At 43.5% G+C, this 12,700-nt stretch overlaps 1 protein-coding gene across 14 annotated transcripts in view; it reads left to right on the plus strand.

The window, feature by feature from the left end:
• Window positions 1-852: 852 nt before the first annotated feature.
• The window catches only part of LRCH3 (leucine rich repeats and calponin homology domain containing 3), a 108,010-nt gene continuing 96,162 nt past the window's right edge, over window positions 853-12,700 (plus strand). For 9 of the 14 annotated variants that reach the window (XR_010139331.1, XM_063722403.1, XM_063722414.1 and 6 more), the window contains exon 1: window positions 854-1,164. Coding sequence is in view for 13 of the 14 variants with exons in the window: in XM_063722403.1 (XP_063578473.1) it covers window positions 903-1,164 (262 nt within the window). In the remaining variant the exon portion in view is untranslated. Of the gene's footprint in view, window positions 1,165-7,539; window positions 8,272-12,700 lie in introns of those variants that run through there. The other 5 variants (XM_063722407.1, XM_063722404.1, XM_063722409.1 and 2 more) reach the window with 3 other exon arrangements.

Here is a 12,700-nt window from a genome sequence, read left to right on the forward strand (position 1 = left end):
TGCCAAAAGGACAAGTACTATTGAAGATATTTGTTGTATTTTCATTAAGAAGAGCTATTTTATAAAAGGGATGGATGATATAAAATATTACGTTTTTAATGAGAATTTTGAGCCCGATTAGCACGTTTGTTTGTTTTCTCTCTAGCAACCATAGTAAGTCCACCAAACCTCGATTTAGATCATCTGGTAATACAATGAAGTCGGGAAACGGTTTAGGTCGTATCTCAGAGGGTCCTCTCCTCTCACCGTCCAAGTTTGTGCAGCAACAAGAGTGTTAAGAAAGAATCCTTGCCGGGCGCAGTGGCTCACGCCTGTAATCCCAGCACTTTGGGAGGCAGAGGCGGGCGGATCACTTGAGGTCAGGAGATCGAGACCATCCTGGCCAACATGGTGAAACCCCGTCTCTACTGAAAATACAAAAATTAACCGGGTGTGGTGGTGCGTGCCTGTAATCCCAGCTACTCGGGAGGCTGAGGCAGGAGAATAGCTTGAACCCAGGAAGCAGAGGTTGCAGTGAGCCGAGATCGCGCCACTGCACTCCAGCCTGGGCGACAGAGCGAGACTCTCTCAAAAAAAAAAAAAATTCTTAATTTAATGCTTAGTCGAATCCTCCACTACTGAGAGAGCAAGGCGGAGAAGTTTTGATGCGGAGCGTTGCCTGAAAGATGTTTTTGTAGAGGCATTTTAAGGAAGCTGCTCCGGATTTGTGAGGTCCGTTTTAATTTCCCTTGAAAAGCTCATCACGTGGGTGGGGGCAAGCGCCTGGCTGCGCCGGGGGGCACCACGGTGCTGCCCATCACGGGAACCGTCCGGGGTCTGTCCGTGAGCCCCTTTCTCCGCCCACCCAGCGGTCCGGCCGCGCATGCGCCGAGCTGGCGGGCCCGAGTGTTGTCGGCTGGGAAATGGCGGCCGCGGGCTTGGTAGCTGTGGCAGCGGCTGCCGAGTACTCTGGCACGGTAGCGTCGGGAGGTAACCTCCCTGGTGTTCACTGCGGCCCAAGCTCCGGGGCAGGCCCAGGTTTTGGCCCGGGGTCGTGGAGCCGCTCTCTCGATCGAGCCCTGGAGGAGGCGTCGGTCACTGGGGTGCTGAGCCTGAGCGGCCGGAAACTGAGGGAGTTTCCCCGGGGAGCGGCCAACCACGACCTGACGGACACCACCCGGGCGGGTGAGCGGGGCGGGGGGCGTCTCTGCCCGCCGGAGACCGGGCGCCGGGAGCCGCCCCGGCCGGGGGAGGCGGATGCGGGGGAGTTAAAGCAGCTCGTCCTGTAGGCGCCGGGTCCGGACCCGGGTAACGGGGAGAAGTCGCCGGCCCCAGCCCTCCGGGCCTGCGCCAGACCCAGAGCCTAGGGAGAGGCGGCGGGCGGCGGCATCTCTCGGGGAAGGGGGCAGAAGTGATTGATGGATGATTTTTTAGGCTTTCTGAGGAAAATCAGCTTCTGCCACGGCGGAGGTAGACCCTTGCCCCGCCCCTGTTTCTGCAGGCCCTTTCGGATTTGGGGTGCCGAATGGACCTGCTAAGACGGGAACGTTAGCGCGAGCTCTTCACAGATCAGAGTAGCAGGGGTGTCTGGACGAGCTGCATTGTCAGGAAGGGTCGGTCTCAGCCCTGGAAAGTGTTGGGGTGTGTGTGTGTTTAAAGTGGACCCGAAAGAAGTGTTGGGGTGTGTGTGTGTTTAAAGTGGACCCGAAAGAAGTGTTGGGGTGTGTGTATTTAAAGTGAACCCCAAAGAAGTGCTGGGGTGTGTGTGAAGTGAACGCGAACGCTGGAACTTCTTTCTTTGCCTCCATCTAGTTGACTTACAAAATAAATATGCTTGTAAAAATAACTAGAGCCTACCTTCCGACTCCCATTAGTTTCCTCTCCCACAAAAAAAGTTGAAGAAAACTACTTAGAAAAGATAGTCTAACATATCTGTACTTGCTGTTCCTTTTTAAAGCATTACTTCGTGTTATGTATGATTTCGAACACAGGAAAGAGAATAAGAAAGTAGGTATTATTTGGCTTTCTTAGTTGTAGCGAACAGTGTCTGGTGCCCGAGTTGTTCATCATCATGTTTGCAGTGCCGTCATCACTGCTCACTGCAGTCTCTACCTCCCGGGCTCAGGTGATACTCCCACCTCAGCCTCCCGAGTAGCTGGGACTACAGGCGGCCGCCACCACGCCCAGCTAATTTTTTATATATATAAATATAAATATATATAAATATAAATATATAAATATATATAAATATATAAATATATATTTTTTGTGACGGTATCTCGCTCTTGTCTCCCGGGCTGGAGTGGAATGACGCCATCTCGGCTCATTGCAACCTCTGCCTCCCAGGCTCAGGTGATCCTCCCACCTTAGCCTCCAGAGTAGCTGGGACTACAGGCGCCCACCACCACACCCAGCTAATTTTTGGATTTTTAGTGGAGACAGGATTTCACCATGTTGGCCAGGCGGGTCTCGAACTCCTGACCTCAAGTGATTGGCCCGCCTCGGCCTCTCAAAGTGCTGGGATTATAGGCGTGAGCCACCGCGTCCGGCCAATTTTTTGTATTTTTTCTGTAGAGACGGGGTTTTGCTATGTTGCCCAGGCTGGTCTCCAACTCCTGGGCTCAAGCTATCCGCCGGCCTCAGCCTTACAAAAGGCTGGGATTACAGGCGTGAGCCACTGCGGCCGGCAGTACTTGGTGTCTTATTTTATTTTAAAATCTTAGATTGAGCACATTTTCTATGCTTTGCAGTCATTAAAAGTTGATAAGTTACATATGATTCACTCATTTTGGAAAAATAAACAGAACTGTTAAACTAAAGAAGCTATTCTTTCCAAAGAAACTTTTGCTATAGTTTAAAATAGAAGAAATTAAATGCCTGCTTATTTAATCTCTGTTTGGAAACAGTTGAACTGAATATTTTTTAGTGAATTATATTAAAGTTTCTTGCTAAGGTAAATATAAGCAGCCACTTTCCTTTTGTGTGTGTTCTGGTAGACAACATCTAAAATTATCATTCACACCCCAAATTTCCTGCTTCTGTTTAGGAGATGGCTATATGGTATAGTGATTTCATATTGGTGTGAGTCATTTCATTGTTACCACATCAAGCCTGAAGCTAAAGAACAAGTTGATTACAGGAGTCTATCTAGCTCATTATCTCACCTGCTTTTCAGTAGTTCTAGGAGCAACGTGTTGAGTCCTTAAATATTTTATTGACTAAGAAAATCCAAGTGCATCTATGAAGAATAATAAGTAATACCAAAGAGGTTTTTCCTTACTGTGCTCTGAGTTTTTAAGTATGGTGTTGCCTACACTTTAATAGTTTTCTATAGAAACCACATTTTTTGTTGGTTGATTTTTTATCTGGTCAAAATGTGTAAAAAAGAAAATAAAAAGATTACAAGGTATTTTATAAACTATTAGACTAGATTCATTTCTAACGTAGTAATATCACTTATGAAATATAAAAAAAAATCTTTGGCAGACCTTTGTCATTACCCAGTCTCTGAATTGTTTTAAATGGATAATTTAATGCTGATGACATCATTTATTGAGTGTTCACTATTTGTGATTCATTGTGTTAGATGTTTTGAAATATACTGCCTTGTTAAATGCACACAGCAATTTGTGGATTAAAGACTACCCCACTTTACATGTGAGGGATCACCTAGAGAAAGTCACATGGCTATCACCACTGTATAGTTATCAGTGGTAGAATTTTGGCCCAGGTTCATCTAACTCTGTTCTTTCCACTGTACCATGCAACCTCTTCATATAGAAATAGGTATTGCTGTTCCTGTTTTTACAGATGGTGGAAACCAGCATTTAGAGATGTTCACTAATTTACTCAAAGATCTGTGGCTAAAAAAGGACAGAGGAGAGGGTATTAGCCAGGAGTTTTGTTTTTTTTTTTTGAGACGGAGTCTCGCTCTGTGGCCCAGGCTGGAGTGCACTGGTGCCATCTCGGCTCACTGCAAGCTCCGCCTCCCAGGTTCACTCCATTCTCCTGCCTCAGCCTCCCGAGTAGCTGGGACTACAGGTGCCCGCCACCAGGCTGGCTAATTTTTTGTATTTTTAGTAGAGACGGGGTTTCACCATGTTAGCCAGGATGGTCTCGATCTCCTGACCTCGTGATCCGCCCGTCTCGGCCTCCCAAAGTGCTGGGATCACAGGTGTGAGCCACCGCACCCGGCCTAGCCAGGAGTTTAGTTTGAGGTGACTCCAAAAGCCATAGTCTGTTTTTATGGCAGGTACTTTGATTAATTTGGGACCAACTTATGGTAGTTATTAGGTATGCTTAGACCTTATAGAAAATTTAAAGCCAAGTAAAATTAGTTGAATGCGAATATATAAAAGCTGCCTCGCATACTGTTTTTTCATAATGTGTAGCATGTACATGGTAGAGCTGCTGTCCTTCATATCCTAGGGAACAGCATATATTGCCCATATTTATAATTAGACATGATTTTGAACTTATTGGGAACGTTTTCTTGAGACTTTCTGTGCTGTTTATTTTAAAAGGTTAATCTGGCCGGGCCCGGTGGCTGTTGCCTATAATCCAGCACTTTGAGAGGCCAGGGCGGGCAGATCACCTGAGATCGGAAGTTCCAGACCAGCCTGGCCAACATGGTGAAACCTGGTCTCTATTAAAAATACAAAAATTAGCCAGGTGTGATGGCGGGTGCCTGTAATCCCAGCTACTTGAGAGGCTGAGGCACAGGACTCGCTTGAACCCAGGAGGTGGAGGTTGCAGTGAGCGGAGACTGTGCCACTGCACTCCAGCCTGGGCGACAGAGTAAGTGCTGTCTCAAAATAAAAAAAAAATTTAAAAAAGAGAAAAATATTAATCTTTTGGAAAAGGGGAATATTTATTTGGTAATGGGTGACTTGATCCAGTGGACAAGGAAAATCTTAGAAGACATCACAGAAGACTTCTTGAAGCAGAAAGGATATAACTTGGATTTGGGCAAGTAGAAACAAGAAGGAAAGCCATTTTAGGCAGTGGTGGACAGCATGCAAAAAATGTTAAGAGTATAAAGGATATCAGTTAATTTTGCCGGTCCATCATTCAGTCCCTTCTGGTAACAGTACTCCAGTTTTCCTAGGGAACCACCCCTCTCAGTTATATGAACCCCACCCTGGCATAGGGTATGCCAGTGACTCAGGCTTAGCTAATGGTCAGTCAGTATATAGTCCATTGCTCTGGCCATAGTGATTGTTCAGAGGTGGGCCCATTTTGCAATCAGCACACATGAGTAACTGAATTTTTTGTTGAACTATTGAGAAAGAGGCATGCTTTGAGCCCTGGGATTGCTGAGAGACTAGGATGTGACCCTGGAAGTTACCAATAAGTGGGAAGCAGAGCCAAAAGATGGAAACAGTGAGACCAAGTTCTGATGGCAGTGTTTGTACCTTTGGGTCAGCTGCCATGCCTAAAGTCAGTGCTATCTCTGTACTTTCAAATTATGTGAGCTAATAAATTCTCCTTTCTGCTTAAGGTGAGTAAAAAAGTTTGTCGTTTTTTTTTTTTGAGATGGAGTCTTGCTCTGTTGCCCAGGGTGGAGTGCAGTGGCATGATCTCGGCTCACTGGAACTTCTGCCTCCTTGGTTCAAGCAATTCTCCTGCCTCAGCCTCCTGAGTAGCTGGGACTACAGGCGCCCACCACCACACCCGGCTAATTTTTATATGTTTAGTGGAGATGGGGTTTCACCATATTGGCCAGGCTGGTCTCGATCTCCGGACCTTGTGATCCGCCCGCCTGGGCCTCTCAAAGTGCTGGGATTACAGGTGTGACCCACCGCACCTGGCCAGAATTTTTTGATGATAAAAAGGTCCTGACTAATACAGTGAAACTGCCCATGATGATATTGTGGTGAGACCAATTTGGTCAAAATAAATTATTGGATTAGAGAATATAAGAGCTGCCTTTCATATATGAGGAAGCTAGATAGCCAGTAGGTTTAGAGGTCAGCATTCATTCAACAGACATTTATTGACTAAGCAACTTTGGCAGTTATCGATATACGAAGAGGACCAAGACACTCCATGCCCTGAAAGAACTCAAGGGATTTAATGGGGAGATAGACGGGTGGAAGGATTGTTTGAATTGTGTAATAATAGCACAACTTCTATGTTTTAGGCATTATGCTGGGTAATATAGAGGAAATAAAAATGAGGCCTTATGAATATTTTTAAATCTAGTAATCTGGTTGGGTAGCTGCATAACAGAAAGCTGTGAGGGAATGAAATCCTGGTACACTGAGATCATACTGGAAAATGAAAATGTACAAATGCTGATTGAATTTATTTAAAAAATAAAGGATAGAAGGAGTCCAAGATAACTGTTAAACCTGTAAGACTAGAAAGATGGTAATGCTATTGCTTATAATAGTAGCTAACATTTATTGAGGTCTTAACATATTCCAGGTATTGTGCTAAGCTGTGTGTGTGTGTGTGTGTGTGTATAACATGAACAAAAACAATGTGTATATATACACATATAACATGAACAAAAACAACCATAGTGTGTTGTAAATACTATTTTTGACCCCATTTTACGTGTGAGAAAATTGAGGCTCAGGAGATTAAATAATTTGATCAAGGTCTCACAGCTAATAAGTGACAGAACTAGGATTCAATTTCTGATACATTTGACCCTAAAATTGGTGTTATTGATCAATAATTATACTGACAAGTTGGGTTCCTGTAATTTCTTTGGTTTGCCCATTATCTTTAAAGGGTTGGTAGCACATCTGGTGAATCATGTGGGACAAATAGAAACAAACAGAAACTGGAGCTTCAGAATGTAGAGTGACACTTTAGGAGGCTGAGGTGGGTGGATCACGAGATCAGGAGTTCAAGACCAGCCTGGCCAACGTGGTAAAACCCTGTCTCTACTAAAAATACAAAAAATTAGCTGGGCATGGTAGCACACACCTGTAATACCAGCACTTTGGGGGGCCGAGGTGGGCAGATCACCCGATGTCAGGAGTTCAAGACCAGCCTGGTCAACATGGTGAAACCCCGTCTCTTTTAAAAATACAAAAAATTAACTGGGCGTGGTGGTGCATGGCTGTAATCCCAGCTACTTGGGAGGCTGAGGCAGGAGAATTTCTTGAACCCTGGAAGCGGAGGTTGCAGTGAGCTGAGATCATGCCATTGCACTCCAGACTGGGCAACAAGAGCAAAACTCCGTCTCAAAAAAAAAGAATGTAGAGTGAAGTTAAGGCTATGGAATAAATTCAGGAGCGTCATAGTGAGAGTTTATAAGATTCTTGGAGGAAGGACGTAGAGAATGGAAAAGGTAGGCACTGTCAACTCAGGGAGATGCCAGCATTTTAAAAGGTGGAAAGAGGAATCAGTCTGGGAAAAAACAAAAACAGAAAAAGGAAAAAAGATTCAGTAACTAGGCCTGTACTAGAATTCATAAAATCCTAAAACTAGGCCGGGCGCAGTGGCTCATGCCTGTAATCCCAGCACTTTGGGAGGCCGAGGCAGGTGGATCCCCTGAGGTCAGGAGTTCGAGACCAGTCTGCCCAACACCGTGAAACCCCGTCTCTACTAAAAATACAAAAATTAGCTGGGTGCCGTTGGCAGGCGCCTATAATCCCAGCTACTCAGGAGACAGGCAGGGGAATCGCTTGCGCCGGGGAGGTGGAGGTTGCAGTGAGCTGAGATGGCGCCTCTGCACTCCAGCATGGGCAACAGAGTGAGACTCCATCTCAAAAACAAAACAAAACAAAACAAAAAACAGAAAAATCCTAAAACCAGAAGGAACCATTGTGACCTTCTAAGTTATTTCACAAATGAGAAGCAATCTGAAGCTGGGTGCCGTGGCTCATGCCTGTAACCCTAGCACTTTAACACTTTGGGAGGCTGAGGCCGGTGGATCACTTGAGCCCAGGAGATGGAGACCAGCCTGGGCAACATCACAAACCTTGTCTCTTAAAAAAATACAAAAATTAGTTGTGGTGGAATGTGTCTGTAGTCACAGCTACTTGGGAAGCTGAGGTGGGAGAAGAGCTTGAGTCTGGGAGATTGAGGCTGCAGTGAGCGGAGATCGCGCCACTGCTCTCCAGTGTGGGCAACAGAGTGAGAACCTGTCTCAAAATAAATAAATAAATGAGAGAGAAGCAATCTCAGATTAAATGATATTCTTAAGGTTATATAGTGAGGTGATACTGTTTTACAGAAGGCAAATAAGAGTCATAGCTGAAGCTTGAAGAAAACTCTTGAATGAAATACAGAAAACAAGAAAGCAAAGACTCAACATTGGGATAATGCCTACAGGTGAGAGCAGGATGCTGTGGGGAGGTGGACTACAATTACACACAGAAAAAGGAAACAAATTGACATGTGGCGGGTGAGCCAAAGTAATGCAGTGTTTTTGGAGCTATGAGAATTAAAATTTTCGAGAAATGAATAGGTAAGAAGAATGAGGACTGCTAAAATGCCATTTGATTTTCCAAGGAGACAGTCTGTAACTCACAAAATTATGGTTTCATTAGTCTTGGAAATACAGACTAGAGTACCCGGTCTTAATTTGAGATTGTGTTTTTCTTGGATCCTTGTTTATGTCTATTTTGTAACAGTCACAGTATATGCACTATGAATTTTTCTAGAACTGTGCTGTCTAGTATGGTAGCAACTAGCCGTAAGTGGTTATTAAAATAGAAATTTAAAACTTGGTTCTTCATTTGCACTAGCCACATTTCAAGTGCTCAGTAGCCACATATGTCATTTTGGACAGCACCTTGGACCAACCTCCTCTCTGTCATACCGGACAGCACAGATAATAGAACCCTCTCATCACTGCAGGAAGTTAGGTTGGACAGTATGTTAGACTCCCCTGAGATTGTTTTTAAAAGAGAAGGGGAGGTAGTAGGATGGTTTCTTTAGGGGAGGCGAGAAGATGAACCATAGATGACCACTGAACCAGTGTTGAGAGTAGGGGAGTGGCAGCAGTGCTGGGGCCGAGGATTTCCCAGGTTCCGGTTCCTTTTACAGTGGCTATATTTGGGAGCTGGATGGTTAATGTTACTTCATATTATAACATCAAGTATGACTTTAAGTGGTATGGTTATATACATGTTTCATGTTCCTTCCAGTTCTTCTGTAAAATATCCCAGTTGTGCTTGGGAAAAATGTATAGTCAGTGTGGTAATTCACACAAAGGAATATTATTTTGAATTCCTGAAGCAGCCGGCAATATCAAATGCAGTGTGACTAATTTTAGAATCAAACTAGTAGTAAAAATGTAAAGCATTTCCTTATTTACTTTTAACTTTCTTCTTTGCTCTTCACAATTTCTTAATTTTTATTGTTTGAAGGAAGTCTTAAACCTTGGATTTAAACTGGTTTAACTGATTTCTTATTTAAAAACTGGGTAATAGATTTTCCCATTAAAAACAGGTTTTTGGCTAGGCGCGGTGGCTCATGCCTGTAATCCCAGCACTTTGTGAGGTCGAGGTGTGTGGATCACCTGAGATCAGGAGTTTGAGACCAACCTGACCAACATGGCAAAACCCCGTCTCTACTAAAAATACAAAAATTAGCTGGCTGTGGTGGCGCGCGCCTGTAATCCCAGCCTCAGCTACTCGGGAGGCTGAGGCAGGAGAATTGCTTAACCCGGGAGGCAGAGGTTACAGTGAGCCAAGATCACGTCACTGCACTCCAGCTTGGGCGACAGAGTGAGACTACCTCTCAAAACAAAAACAAAAACAAAAAACAAAAGAACAAACAGGCCGGGTGCGGTGGCTCATGCCTGTAATCCCAGCACTTTGGGAAGGTGAGGCAGGTGGATCATGAGGTCAGGAGTTCAAGACGAGCCTGGCCATGATAGTGAAACCCCATCTCTACTAAAACTACAAAAAAAAAAAAAAAATTAGCCAGGTGTGCTGGCAGGTGTTTGTAATCCCAGCTACTCGGGAGGCTGAGGCAGGAGAATCGCTTGAACCCCAGTGGTGGAGGTTGCAGTGAGCTGAGATCACGCTGATTGCGCCACTATACTCCACTCCAGCCTGGGCGACAGAGTGAGACTCTGTCTCAAAAAAAAAGAAACCCACAGTTTTTTAAAAATGATTTTCATATCATAGAGAGTGGGAAGGTAAGCCACAGTCTTCTTAAGATTTCCAATAAATGCAACAGATTAGATCCAGAATATTTAAGAATTTCTACAAACAAGTAAGAAAAAGACAACCCAGTAGAAAACTGAGAAAACACTTAAACTAGTACTTTACTAAAGAGGAATTCCAAGTGGCCAATAAATATTTGAAAAGGTGCTGAACCTCATCAGTAATCAAGAGAATGGCAAATAAAACCACAGTGGGTACTACTTTACAAGTTGATGATTCCAAGTACTAGAAAGAACGTGGAGCAGTGGAGACACTCATATGATGCTGTGGGAGCTTGTGGGAGTGTCAATTGGTGCCTCAACTTTGAAAATGCTCTGGAGCGATTCAGGAAGGTTTAAAATACACGTATTCTGTGACTCAGAAATTCCACTCTGAGATATATCCCTCAGAGAAAGTTGTGTGTATGTATACCAGGATATATAGTATGTATAAGACTGTCCATAGCATTATTCATATTTGACAAAATAGAAACAACTTAAGTGATGATCACCAGTAGAATGGATAAATCAACTGTGTGAAAATGAGCTGGCCAGGTGCGGTGGCTCACACCTGTAATCCCAGCACTTTGGGAGTGCAAGGTGGGTGGATCACAAGGTCAGGAGTTCGAGACCAGCCTGACCAACATGGTGAAACCCCGTCTCTACTAAAAAATACAAAAAATTAGCCAGGTGTGGTGGTGGGTGCCTGTGATTTTAGCTACTCAGGAGGCTGAGGCAGAAGAATCGCTTGAACCTGGGAGGCAGAGGTTGCAGTGAGCTGAGATCACGCCACAGCACTCCAGCCTGGGCAACAGAGTGAGACTCCATCTCAAAAAAAAAAAAAAAAAAAAAAGACAAGAGAATGAATGAGCTATAACTATATGCAGTTGCAGGAATGAACCTTAGAAACATAATGTCGAGAAAGTGAAGTGTGAAGCATAATATATACAGTGCAAATATATTCAGTAAAGTTCAAAAACAAAAAAAAAAAGTGCTAAAAGTACAAAGGAAAGGAAATAATTGCCATAAAAATCAGGGTAATGGTTACCTCTAGGGGAGAAGGAAAAAGCTGTGATTAGGAAAGGGGACTTTGGGTTGGGAGTCAGGGATATATTTCTGAAGTATTGGAAATACTCTGTTTCATGACCTTTGTGGTGATTATATGGTTGTTCATGTTATACTTTTAAAAAATTGAATTGTACGTTTGTGATTTATTCACTTTTCTTCATTTATGTTCTACTTTTGTTGAGGCTGACTTCTTCATTGTTAACTCATGTATTTCTCATGGCACCTCTTCTTTTTGGCCACCTCTGTTAAAATTCTCTTCCTTTCTCTCTACCATCCCTCCTCCCCAGTTAGGCACTTATTGTTTTCTTAATACCCTGTGCACATTTTTCTATTGTCACAGTAAACAGTATCTTTTCTTCTACTAGATTGGCAGCTTCTTGAAGGAGGTATATTAGTTTTCTGTTGCTAAATAGCAAATTATTACAAATTTAGCAGCTTAAAACAGCACCCATTTACTATAGTTCCATAGGTTAGGAGTCTGGACTCAGCTGAACTCAAGGTTTCACAAGACTGAAATTAATGTGTTGGCAGGATGGGCTCTTATCTGGAGGCTTTGGGGAACAGTTTGCTTCCAAGCTCATTCAAGTTTTGGCAGAATTCAGTCTTTGTGGTTATAAAACTGAGGTTCTTATTTCCTTTCTGGTTGTCAGCCTCAGGCCACTCTCAGGTCCTGGATGCCACCTGTATTCTTACAACATTGCCCCCTCCATCCTCAAGCCAGCATTGGTGTGTCATCAAACACTTCTCGTGCTTCCAGTTTCTCAGACTTCCTCTGCTGCTGCTATCCAGAGGGTTCATGTGATGAGATTCAGTTTACCAAGATTGTGCATCTTTTGATTAATTCTAAAGTCAACTGATTAGTAAACTTCATTACATCTGCAAAATCCCCTCTTCCACATAAGGAAGATATTCAGGGTATGAGATCCTATATTCACAGTTCCAGGGATTAGAGTGGTGTCTTAGTCCATTTTGTGCTGCTATAACAGCATACCACAGACTGAGTAATTTATGAGTAGAAATTTGTTGGCTCACAATTTTGGAGGTTGGAAAAACCAAGATCTAGGTGCTGCCATCTAGTGAGGGCCTTCTTGCTGTGTTATATTTTGTTGAAGATTTTTCCATGTATATTCATCAGTGATAGTGGCTTGTAATTTTATTTTTTATCTGGCTTTGGTATCAGGGTAATGCTGGCCTCGTAAAATGTGTTTGGAAGTATTCCCTTTAGTTTTTTTAAGAGTTCAAGAAGGGTTGTTATTAGTTCTTCTTCATATGTGTGGTGGAATTCAGCAGTGAAACCATGGCTTTTCTTTGGTGAGAGACTGTTACTGATTCAATCCTTACTCATTAGTCTGTTCAGATTTTCTGTTTCTTCATGATTCAATCTTGGGAGGTTGTATGTTCCTAGGAATTTATGCGTTTCTTCTGAGTTATCCAGTTTGTTGGCATATAACTTTTGAGTATTTGTTGAATGAATGGATGGGTGAATGATAAAGCGAAAAGTGATTGAGAGCCTGTTCACTTCCATAGCTTTGGAACAGT

This window comes from Pongo abelii, chromosome 2 (genome assembly GCF_028885655.2).
Source record: "Pongo abelii isolate AG06213 chromosome 2, NHGRI_mPonAbe1-v2.0_pri, whole genome shotgun sequence".
NCBI lineage: Eukaryota > Metazoa > Chordata > Mammalia > Primates > Hominidae > Pongo > Pongo abelii.